The 12779-nt window shown below is 37.3% G+C and overlaps 1 protein-coding gene across 3 annotated transcripts in view; it reads left to right on the forward strand.

Annotated features, from left to right (window-relative positions):
• The window catches only part of ADGB (androglobin), a 203825-nt gene that overhangs the window by 57984 nt on the left and 133062 nt on the right, over positions 1 to 12779 (forward strand). For all 3 annotated transcript variants that reach the window (XR_009738581.1, XM_061428240.1, XM_061428239.1), the window contains exons 6-7: positions 4737 to 4876; positions 8458 to 8544. Coding sequence is in view for 2 of the 3 variants with exons in the window: in XM_061428240.1 (XP_061284224.1) it covers positions 4737 to 4876; positions 8458 to 8544 (227 nt within the window). In the remaining variant the exon portion in view is untranslated. The remainder of the gene's footprint in view (positions 1 to 4736; positions 4877 to 8457; positions 8545 to 12779) is intronic.

Consider the following 12779-nt stretch of genomic DNA (forward strand, 5'->3'; position numbering starts at 1 on the left):
GTATTTATGTGTCTATCCTTCAGTTTTCACTGCAAATATTTCAGAAACATGTTCATACATACATTCTCTGTTACCTCCTACTGTTTGACTCAAGATGATGTACTGGAGATGCATCCTCTGCCTTACCTCAGTTTTCCTTCCCCTGTGCAGTCTTGTACACCTTAAGGCTGCTACAAATTGCTTTTTTTCCCTTTTCATTTATAGACACTTTTTTAATTTGTTTCTTACTGGACGTAGATTTCTCCTTCTGCCTTTTTGCATGTATTCTCCTCCCTCTTTCTTATTGCCCCTTGAAGAATTTATATGGCTGAGATGGTAAAGAATCTGCCTGCAATGTAGGAGACTTAAGTTTGATTCCTGGGTTGGGAAGATCCCCTGGAGAAGAGAATGGTAACCCACTCCAGTATTCTTGCCTGGAGAATCCCAAGGACAGAGAAGCCTGGCAGGCTACAGTCCATGGGGTTGCAAAGTCAGGCACAACTGAGTGATTAACACTTTCACCTTTAATCACTTCAAAGTAAACCAACCAATGAGAACCTTTTGGCATGACACTTAATGTTCAGGTTTTTATACCAGTGTATTGTTTCTCCCGTAAAAAATTCCCATTTTTTTCCAGTTTGAATTCTAAGTGAATAGCCTCAAAGTTCTTTGACATCAACCAGATAAAAATTTATTAGGTAGCATGAAGAACAGTATCATAAAACAGAGTTTTCTTTTTTCTTTCACCTGGCAATGATAACACTGCTACTGAGCTACACATGGTCTCCTCGGTACTTTCCAATGTCAGCATTCCTTGGGCTCCTTGAAAAAAGCAATTACATTATTGCTCTCCACTTGAAATATGTACTGCTCTTGGCAATCTTTCTCTGAGTGCTTTCATTTAGCTCTGAATAAGCAAGAAAACACACACATTGAGACCAGTGGTTTTCCCCAATCGTCATCTATCTTTCCATACAAAAGCATACTAGTTTTTATTTCTGGTTAACTTTTATACTTTTTAAGCACAACGTTATTATAGAATTTGGAGTTTATTCAACTGTGGGTACAGGACACACCACACAAACCCTATCTCCTGCGTTTTTCTTACCTCAACCCACAGTCTGGGTAGAGTTTGCAGTCAGCATTGGAAACAAAGTCTCTCACACCCAGTGACATTTTTGTTCTTTAAACAGTGTTTTCAAGGCATCAGTTCAGTTCAGTTCAGTTGCTCAGTCGTGTCCGACTCTTTGCGACCCCATGACTCGCAGCACGCCAGGACTCCCTGTCCATCACCAACTCCCTGAGTTCACTCAGACCCACGTCCATTGAGTCGGTAATGCCATCCAGCCATCTCACCCTCTGTCGTCCTCTTCTCCTCCTGCCCCCAATCTCTCCCAGCATCAGAGTCTTTTCCAATGAGTCAACTCTTCGCATGAGGTGGCCAAAGTACTGGAGTTTCAGCTTTAGCATCATTCCTTCCAAAGAAATCCCAGGGCTGATCTCCTTCAGAATGGACTGGTTGGATCTCCTTGCAGTCCAAGGGACTCTCAAGAGTCTTCTCCAACACCACAGTTCAAAAGCATCAATTCTTTGGCGCTCAGCCTTCTTCACAGTCCAACTCTCACGTCCATACATGACCACAGGAAAAACCATAGCCTTGACTAGACGAACCTTTGTTGGCAAAGTAATGTCTCTGCTTTTGAATATGCTATCTAGGTTGGTCATAACTTTCCTTCCAAGGAGTAAGCGTCTTTTAATTTCGTGGCTGCAGTAACAAATTACTTTCCCATTATTCAATTACTTTTATTTTCAAAATGGAAATTTTTTATTCTCAATTCATTATTAATTTTATATATGCTTTTATTAAAACATACTCAGTCATGCCCAGCTCTTTGCAACCCCATGGACTGTAGCCCACCAGGCTCCTCCATCCTTGGGATTCTCCAGGCAAGAATACTGGAGTGGGTTGCCATCCCTTTCTCCAGGGGATCTTCCCAATTCAAGGATCAAACCTGGGTTTCCTGCGTTGTGGGCAGATTCTTTACCAGTGAGCCACCAGGAAAACCCATTATTAACTCTATATATGCTTTTATTAAAACACATTCAAAAACTATTAAAATGTTTAAATTAGTAAATGAAATGTCCCTATGAGTCTACCTACCCAGACAATCATAGTAAATTATCTGTTTACCCTCTTAAACCTTTTTCTTAAAAGTATATATGTAAACACACTATATATAATCTGTGCCAACAGTGAGATCATATAGTATTCATCATTCTGTATGTTTTCCCTAACCATGGACATTTTTTATGCTAATATTTGTTGATCTACCTTGTACTCCATTGCTTGAACATAACGATAATTACAGTTGACCTTGGAAAAACATAGGCTTGAATTTCCCAGGTCCACTTTAAAGTCTTTTTAATTTCATGGCTGCAGTCACCATCTGCAGTGATTTTTGGAGCCCAGAAAAATAAAGTCTGCCACTCTTTCCACTGTTTCCCCATCTATTTCCCATGAAGTGATGGGACCAGATGCCATGATCTTCATTTTATGAATGTTGAGCTTTAAGCCAACTTTTTCACTCTCCACTTTCACTTTCATCAAGAGGCTTTTTAGTTCCTCTTCACTTTCTGCCATAAGGGTGGTGTCATCTGCATATCTGAGGTTATTGATATTTCTTCTGGCAATCTTGATTCCAGCTTGTGCTTCTTCCAGCCCAGCGTTTCTCATGATGTACTCTGCATAAAAGTTAAATAAGCAGGGTGACAATAAACAGCCTTGACGAACTCCTTGTCCTATTTGGAACCAGTCTGTTGTTCCATGTCCAGTTCTAACTGTTGCTTCCTGACCGGAATAAGGGTTTCTCAAGAGGCAGGTCAGGTGGTCTGGTATTCCAATCTCTTGAAGAATGTTCCACAGTTTATTGTGATCCACACAGTCAAAGGCTTTGGCATAGTCAATAAAGCAAAAGTAGATGTTTTTCAGGAACTCTCTTGCTTTGGCGATGATCCAGCAGACGTCGGCAATTTAATCTCTGGTTCCTCTGCTTTTTCTAAATCCAGCTTGAACATATGGAAGTTCATGGTTCATGTAGTGTTGAAGCCTGGCTTGGAGAATTTTGAGCGTTACTTTATTAACGTGTGAGATGACTGCAATTGTGCGGTAGTTTAAGCATTCTTTGGCATTGCCTTTCTTAGGGACTGGAATGAACACTGACCTTTTCCAGTCCTGTGGCCACTGCTGAGTTTTCCAAATTTGCTGGCATATTGAGTGCAGCACTTTCGCAGCATCATCTTTTAAGATTTGAAATAGCTCAATTGGAATTCCATCACCTCCACTAGCTTTGTTCGTAGTTATGCTTCCTAAGGCCCGCTTGACTCCACACTCCAGGATGTCTGGCTCTAGGTGAATTATCATACGATTGTGATTATCTGGGTCATGAAGATCTTTTTTGTATAGTTCTTCTGTGTATTCTTGCCACCTCTTCTTAATATCTTCTGCTTTTGTTAGGTCCAAAAATTACCAAATGCAAAAATGTTAGGTCCAAAAATACCAAGTGCAAAAATTATTTGTATTTATATATACAGAACATTTCATTTATGTATTCATTCCTTGGACAGCAAGGAGATCAATCCAGTCAGTTTTACTGTGTATTATTTTGAGTTGTTTCACCTAAAGTTAGAAGAGAGAATAGCTAAATACTTGTTCCTTCAAACCTGTCTTGCCCTACATTATCCACAAAGAAAGAAATAAAAAGTCACATAACCACTAAATAATGTAGTATGAATTCAGTTACAAGTGTCATAAAAAGAAGACATTTTCACTCTACTGTTCCTATCTACCTAGGAAAAGTATACTGTTAGTTAAGGCTTGAATTCAAATGTCAACTTCCTGTGAAGACATCCACTGAGCAAATTAGTCACATTTCCTTTCTTATTCCAGAGCGTTTGAAACATATTACAATTACATTGTGTATTTTGTATATTCTTATTTGTCCTCCCTCTCTAGACTATAAACAATTCAATGGTATAGGTATAAGCCATGTATTATGCAGATCCTTGAGTTCACAAGGCTTGCATCACTGCTGAAAAATAAATCTCACATGTAAAACCAAAGTTTAAAGGAGTTTGAGCTCACAATCATTAATTTTTGTCATTTATCTCAAACTTTTAATTATGAAGTGATATATATATGTAAATATATCATGATTTTATTAGATAAAGAATTAACTAACTTTATGTTCAAAATAGATCTTTAATTAGGAGTAAGAGTAATATGGTAATTGGAAGTATAATCTCACTGAGCCTATGAGGATAAAAATTCATTACTAAAGTTACATTTGGAGAATTTGCATTATGACTACAAATAAGTTATTTAATTGTGCCTAAACTTATCCATGATTGCATGATGTTTTGGTTTTGCTTTTGAAATAGTTCAATTTACTCCATTATGTAGGATGAGGCATCCAAGAATGTGCTAAAAGACCTCATAAATAATGACACTATAGATATAGATATAGACATGTTTTAATTACAATAAATGAAATAATAAGCTAAATTTCTCAGAGTAGTATACAATACTAGTAGGTCAGCCATTAGGAGTAAGATGCTAAAATAAAATCACAATTATAAAATAAAATTTTAAATTTTATAAAATTGTACAAATTGTAAATAATAATGTCAGCAGTATATAAGAATGTGTGTGAAAAATAATATAAATCACTAATGGTATATTCCTTTCTTTGCATCTTTAGGGTTGCTGGAGAAAGATAACCATTGATGACTTTCTGCCTTTTGATGAAGAAAATAATCTATTGCTTCCAGCTACAACCTATGAATTTGAACTTTGGCCAATGCTTTTGTGTAAAGCTATCATTAAGCTGGCAAATGTTGAGTAAGTAGAATAAAGAATTATCACCCACTTGTATAAAAACAAAATGGCAAACAGCAACAACTATGCACCAATATTCCATACCTTTATTTTTCAAAAAATCATTTTTAAAAAGCATTTTCTCCAAACAGAGTAAACTTTCTACTATAACAATAAACATTCCAAAGCCACTGGTTTGAAGTCTTATGTTAGCCAGCAATGAGACAAAATTCCCCCAATAAAAATGCTCAAAAGTGATTCTGTAGCCAGTGTTTCCTTATGATGAATGGAAAAGTCAGTCATGGAAAGTAAAGTTTCAGTTTAACGAGAGAAAGAAGTTATTTTGCAGGGGAAAATACTGGTTCATCTAATTATTGAATATATGTCCTGCTGTTTAGTTGCTAAGTCGTGTCCAACTCTTTTGCAACCCCACAGACTGTAGCCCACCAGGCTTCTCTGTCCATGGGATTTTTCCAGGCAAAAATACTGGAGCGGGTTGCCGTTTCTTACTCCAAAGTATCCTGGATCCAGTTAAAGTCTTAGGCTCTGTGTATGCAGCCATCATTTGCTCATCTTGAAAATCCGATCTCTTCTGAAGGATGTCCATGTGTTCCTCATGGTTTAGGTAACACTGGTCCTTTTTATACATTCACAATGAAAACAGTCATGTTTCCTTCAATATTCCTGGGAAATCTGCTTGTGTCTTATGTTCCTGCACCAACCTATGCGAGGCATGTCTTAGCTTCCACTTGCAGACTGTGCTTCCTCTATTCTGGTCCTTGTGCCAGTGCTAAGTTGTTTCAGTCGTGTTTGACTCTTTGCAACCCCATGGACTGTAACCCACCGGGCTCCTCTGTCCATGGAATTTTCCAGGCAAGAATCTGGAGTGGGTTGCCATTTCCTTCTCCAAGGGATCTTCCTGAGGCAGGGATTGAACCTGCATGTCTTATATCTCCTGCATTGGCGGGCGCGTTCTTTACCACTAGTGTTTTATTCTGGCCTGAGTGATGCAAAAAAGCTCTGATACCTGAGTTGCCAATGCAAGGCAACTGTGCGTCTCCAATCCGTGGAAGAATTCTCACACACAATGCACCAGCTTGGATTTGCTACCCTTCCCCCTCCTGCAGTTTATCACACCAGATCCTTTTCAGCAGAACACACCCACTTGCTCTAACTGGCCACTCCAGCCACTGGCTCAAAGCTCAGCCCCCTCCCCTTCTATTATTATACACAGCTATGTCAGTCAGAAGCCTGGTCTGTTTTTTTGTGGTTTTCTTTTGGCTTAGCTTCCTTTTTCTCTCCCAAAGCCACACAAACAAAAACAGCCCCTCCTACTGCCAGCCTCTTCATCTCTCTTTTCTGTTACCAACCCTCAATTTTCTATCTGGAATTTGTGTTACCCAGCTTGCAACCCTTAATTTCAATCATTTTTAAAAGCTCAGCTCACAGCATTTAGATAGTTGAATACTACTAAGTATTTAAAATGGTAACAACTATGTTTGTTTATCTTTGAAAGGAAATAATGTTCCTAATTCTCAGATCTAACTTGAAGTTCTGAGAATGAGAGCAGCCAGGCCAGTGAAGCAGTAAATGCTTGACCCGAATAATCGGAGTGGCATTTTTATCTTTCTTAAAGCTACAGTAGAATTTTAAAAAAACTTGAGAAATGGCATTATGGTTATTTTTGAAAAACAAACGAATCCAACTTGTAAATAAAGGACCAGGCTTAATGCAGGATGCTTCTTAGACCTTGAAGTGGAAATCACTATGTGGTCCAATTTATATTTGTCCAAAAGTTTTTCTCAGATTTTACAGTAGATAGTGAATTTCTTAATGTGAGTTTTAGCTTTCTACACTAAAAATTAATATTTAGTAGTTATTTAAATATCACTGTGACATGTGCAGAGGAAATAACACTACTTTTATGAGCTTCGTACAGTCACCTCCTAAATATGATTATTCAAAAAGGAGGTTAGACTGTGAATATCTACAAAGGCAATGGCACCCAACTCCAGTACTCTTGCCTGGAAAATCCCATGGACAGAGGAGCCTGGAAGGCTGCAGTCCTTGGGGTCGCTGAGGGTCCGACACCTCTGAGAGACTTCCCTTTCACTTTTCACTTTTACGCATTGGAGAAGGAAATGGCAACCCACTCCAGTGTTCTTGCCTGGAGAATCCCAGGAACGGGGGAGCCTGTTGGGCTGCCGTCTATGGGGTCGCACAGCGTCGGACACGACTGAAGCGACTTAGCAGCAGCAGATATTTGTTATCTTGGAGATATGTGGACACATCACAGTTTATAATCTGCAAACAAAAAACCAATATAAATTTCTGAATGATGGAGTGTGTGACTAATATTTCTTTCTGAATTAAAAAACATGTATACCAATCAATACCATCAGTCACCACCACTGGCATAAGGTTGAACTGAAGCTCTGATTCCTGAGCAAAATATAGATATAATATTTGTGTGTGTTACTGAAAATAGACTAATCACTTCAGAAAAATATTAAAAGTAAAGGATTAAAATAAGAAGAGTGATAGTTAATCAATCACAGTCTCATTGACTTTATGCCATAGGGGCAGATCCACTCTTTTGTACAAGATAGAATGGATGTTTCTGGCTTCTCTAAAATTATCTAAGGATTTTATCAAAAATGTGTGATGCCCATCTTGCCCTGCCATGTGTGAGACTGGCTTAATATACGGACTCATAGGAATCTTATGATAATTACTGAAACTCGAAAGAGGAAAGACACTGCCCTATTTTTAAAAGAATATGATAATATGTTGAATATACAGAAAAGATTATGTATCATCTATATATATGAAGTGAAGTGAAGTGAAATCTCAGTTGTGTCCAACTCTATGCAACCGCATGGACTGTAGACTGACAGGCTCCTCCTGTGGAATTTTCCAGGCCAGAATATTGGAGTGGGTAGCCGTTCCCTACTCCAGGAGATCTTCCCAACCCCGGCATCGAACCCAGGCATCAAACCCAGATCTCTTGCGTTGCAGGAGGATTCTTTACCAGCTAAACTTCAAGGGAAGCCCAAGAATACTTGAGTGGGTAGCCTATCCCTTCTCTAGGGGATCTTCCTGCCCAGGAATCAAACCAGGGTCTCCTGCATTGCAGGCGGATTCTTTACCAACTGAGCTATCAGGGATCGATTTAAATGCCTTATCAAAACAAGTCATCTGAGTGTTGGAAAAGTATATTCTTATTCAGTCATTTATAACCAGTGGGACCCCTACATTTATTCTTATCGTGTGTGTGTGTGTGTGCGTGTGTGTGTGTGTTCAGTCGTGTCTGACTCTTTGTGACCCCACTTGGACTGGAGCTCACCAGGCTCCTCTGTCCATGGAATTTTCCAGGCAAGAATACTTAAGTGGGTTGCCATTTCCACTCCAGGGGATCTTCCTGACCCAGGGATTGAACCGAAACTCCTACTTCTCCTGCTTTAGCAGGCAGATTCTTTACCACTAAGCCATCTGGAGAGCCCATTTATTCTTTTACCACTGCTTGTTAGAGATTCCTGTCTTTTATAGACCTCTTCCTGTTTTCAAATGTTATTGACTGTATTATTGTGTTTTTGCTTTTTCAGCATCCATGTGGCAGAGAGGAGAGAACTGGGAGAGTTCACAGTGATTCATGCACTCACGGGTTGGTTACCAGAAGTCATTTCTCTCCAGTATGTTTGACCATTAAATTACTGATATATATTTTTTGTTTCTTCCCCAGTAAAGTTTCTTTAACTAAAATATTCTTAGTCTTAAAGAAAATTTCAAAAATTGCCACATTTTACAAAATGTTTGGAAAATAGCATGTTATAGTATTATATAAAACTTATTGAGAATTGCATGATTAACTCTTTTTCCTTATATACAGTAAATTTAATCCTTAAATATCTGAATTACAAATATTAAAACAATGTTAATTATTTACTATGGTAAAATATTTACAGGTGACCTCTTTATACTCATACATTTATTCAGTACAGAAAAATGAAAGCAACTTTTAATTAGCTACCCATATTAGGGAATAAATAACACTAAAATGCCTATTAGACCTTAGGCATTTTAATATGTTATTCCAGTTAAAACTCACAGTCCTGAAAAGATTTTATTTGATCATCCATATGACCTTATCAGCTCAGTGTTATATATCATTAGAAATGAGGAAACTAAAGTTCATAGTGGTTGAATTCCCTAAAGCTGTGTACATTGTACCTAGAGGTAAAATTTGAATCTAAATATTTCTGGAGCCAAAGCACATAGTGTTTCTCTCATATGATTCTAGATATATAAAAATTGTTTGCCTATGTATAAAGAAAGAGCATTTAATGCAAAGCTTACTTAAAATTTCACAAATATTTTTTGTTTCATACATAAAGATTATAGACATATGTTTTGACCATATTACCATTGACACTGAAAATTAATCAGACTAAGGTGCATAGAAAATAATTATATCAATAGATCTAAACATACCATCAATCAGAATGCTGATTTTTACAAGATCAAATCCACAGTACAGTTATCAGTTTGGATCATCTCTGATCTTTGATGTTAGAAAGCTAGCATTTCCAGGGTCCAGGTTAAAAGACATTGAAGACAGGTTCTAGTCACTTGGATTCTATCATTTAAAACATCCTTTCAGCAGGATAAGCTAGCCATTGCTTAGTTCAAATTAAAATATTTGTAGGGAAAAATTAGGAGGATAGACAAACTCCTTGACGCCTTTTCTTGGAAGAGAACTGACCTTGCTTTTTATGGCAAGCTTTTTATATCTTGTCATGGAAAACCATTTTCTGATACCTAAGAGAGTATTTATTGGCATAATATGGTCAATATCAGTAAGGAGAAGTAGAGAGAGGGTAGGTTTATAAACATGGACTTTACTAATTTTTTATCTTCAATGTTGATGGGATACTTATAATTTTCCATTAATTTTTCCTGCAATAAAGATACCAGAGACATGAAAACATCAGACATCTATCAGAGGGTGGTAAAGAAACAGGAGATCAAAATAATTCTTGATTAGAAAATTATTAAATTAAAAATTGTGAATAGTCTCTTGCTAGAATCATACAGTGAAATTATGCATGACAATTGAAAACAGTGTTCATATACTTTCATGATTATAAGACCAGTTTAATAATTAAATTAATTTTTAAAATTGAATTATTTTAGATGCTCAATTTGCATGAATATATGGTTGCTTATAAAATGTCTATGAAAATGATATAAGGGAGGGAAGCTTGAGATTTGGATTCAGAACTGTATATCTAGATTAACGTTTTTATACTTCCTACTTCAAGCCATGTAAATGTTACAAGTAATATAATTTTGGGGGCCCAGAGTTTCCATATGTAAAATAGGGGTAAAAAATTACCTATATGGCTGTTCTGGGGATTGAAAAGGTGAGAGTATTGGAAAAAGTAGCTGATGTGTGGTAGAGACATAGTTAGTGCTAGTTTCTTTCCCCTAATGCATATCACTAGATTATTTAATATTAAATAGAAATATGTATGATAGCTAATAATCAACCTTTGGAAGCAGAGAAAAGTCTAGACAAGTAAGTGAGACTGACTCAGATGTTCAAGTTTGTCATTTTACTTCTAAATATAATTAAAAAGTAAAAGATATGTACTCTCTTTATGTCATAATGTGTAGGATTTTTTATTCTGAATACTCTGCCACATTATTCATATAATTTAAAATTGCAATTACACTATAAAATTACAAAGTTAATTCATGTGTATATATGTGTATAATTTTAAATGAAAAGAATGTCATGGAACTGTAATAATGATTGTTAAGAAATGTTTAATTTGAAATCCCTGTCTGCCGAGGATACAGGAAGAGGTCAGGCATGGCTTCCTGGAGAAAGTTATGATTTGATCAGAGCCTCTACTGTTGGCTGGGTTTGATTTGAGAGGAAGGGAGGAAAAGGGCATGGAAAGCAGGAGAATGATAAGATCAAAGCCATGATCTGTTCAGAAGTTGGATGTTTCTGTTACTACCAAGGATTCCATGTGCCAAGACAGCCCCTGAGGGACTTCACTGGTCATGGTCATGGTTTAACAGAGGTCCAGGAGAATCAGAATATTGAAGTTTCAAATTGTGTTCACTACTGACTTTTTCCATATGAAAATCAATAGGGTGAAAAGTGTTTTGTGATGTTTTCAACAGACAGCCCTTTCCCTTCCCTCTCGCATAGAAGTAGCAAAGGGAGACATTGCTAGATTTGCAATTGTTGACCTTGCCTCATGTTTTCCTACAGTTAACACTGTCTTATCATTTGAAAACAAAAAACAAAAAGTTGTAACTCTCTGTATTATACTAGAAACACAGAGTGGATATTAGAAGTCTAGCAATTTCAAATGAAGAGATGATTTTTTTCTCCACAAATTTGTCTGATCTTGATGTAATTCATTTGAGAATGGAACACTCCACCATCCCATACTTAATTCTAACTGTCCAAGAAGTTGTATAGTCTCATCCTGTGGGATTTGAATATTTCTTTTTCACAATATAACATTGGTTACATTGTAGGTGGAAAAAACACATGGTTTTGGATTCAGAAAGATCCGTTTTAATCCTGATTTTAGTATTTCCTAGTCTATCATTTGTGACTACATAAAATTTGCAACCTTCTCTTATACCTCAATTATGATTGCACTACTTAGGTTGCAGAGCCTTTGGGGATTAAATGCATAAAACAAAACAAAAAACCCTACCTGGCCTCCCACATCTTCATTCCACTTCTCAAATGTTCTAAAATCATTATCCCCTAGGGTCTTAACCTGAACTGTTCTTTCTTTATGCCTTAAATGATCTTCCATCAGATATTTACTTGGCTGGATATATCATAACACTTAGATCTCACCAGGCTTAAATATCAACTCCTCAGAAAAACCTTTTCAGCCATCTAGGTTTAAATAATTTCTTTTCCAAATGATTCCATAGCCCATTGTTTATTAATTTTCATTATGAAAGTTATCACTACCTTCCACAGTCTGCCTTCCATCTTCCACTGAGATGGTACGGTGTATGAGAATAGAAACTCTTTTTTTGTCTTTCTCAATGTTGAGACTTCCTGTGCTTAGAAAAAATGACACTGCATGACCGGTACACAGTATGGTCTGAATAAATGTTTGTTGATAGAATAATTTTAAAAATACTTTAAAAGGCTAAACTAGAAGTGTGTAAAAGATTCTTTGGTAATCCAGTGCAGGAACATATAGCTTAATTTCCTCAGAAAGTAATGCTTAAACTGATCTCAAAGAATTAGTGGAAACTAGTGAGGCTTACTGGGGCAGGGAAGCCAACTCAGAGAAGAAAGAATAGCATGGAAGTGCAAGACAGCATGGTGTACTCCCAGAAAAGCACATGAATCTGCAGGAGTGGATTATGACTGCTGGATTCTAGAGAAGAGATGAGAAGGCGGTGGAGAGGTGTACAGGAGCAAAACAGACGAAGTTAAGAAATTCACAACAGAATGTTGCTGAGAGATTTTTATACAGGAAGATGATCTCCATCAGGCTTGTGAGTTTGGAGTCTTGCTCAGAGCAGGAGGACAGATATGTGACTGGAGCAGGGAAACTGGTCTGTGCAGTATTGCAGAAGGGCTTCTATGGAAAAAACTGATAAAAATGGAGAAAGGGGGACTTCCCTGGTGGTCCTGAGGCTAAAACTCCACGTTCCCAATGCAGGGGGCCCCGGATTGATCCCTGGTCAGGGAACTAGATCCCACCTGCTGCAACTAAGGGTTCATATGACACGACTGAAGATCCCGCATGCCGTAATGAAGATGGAAGGTTCCAAGTGCGGCAACGAAGACCCGGTGCAGCCAAATAAATAAATGTTTAAAAAAGAAAAGATAAAACAAAACATTAAAAAAAAAAGAATGTTGAAAGGGTTG

The sequence above is a fragment of the Bos javanicus genome, chromosome 9, assembly GCF_032452875.1.
Source record: "Bos javanicus breed banteng chromosome 9, ARS-OSU_banteng_1.0, whole genome shotgun sequence".
Taxonomy (NCBI): domain Eukaryota; kingdom Metazoa; phylum Chordata; class Mammalia; order Artiodactyla; family Bovidae; genus Bos; species Bos javanicus.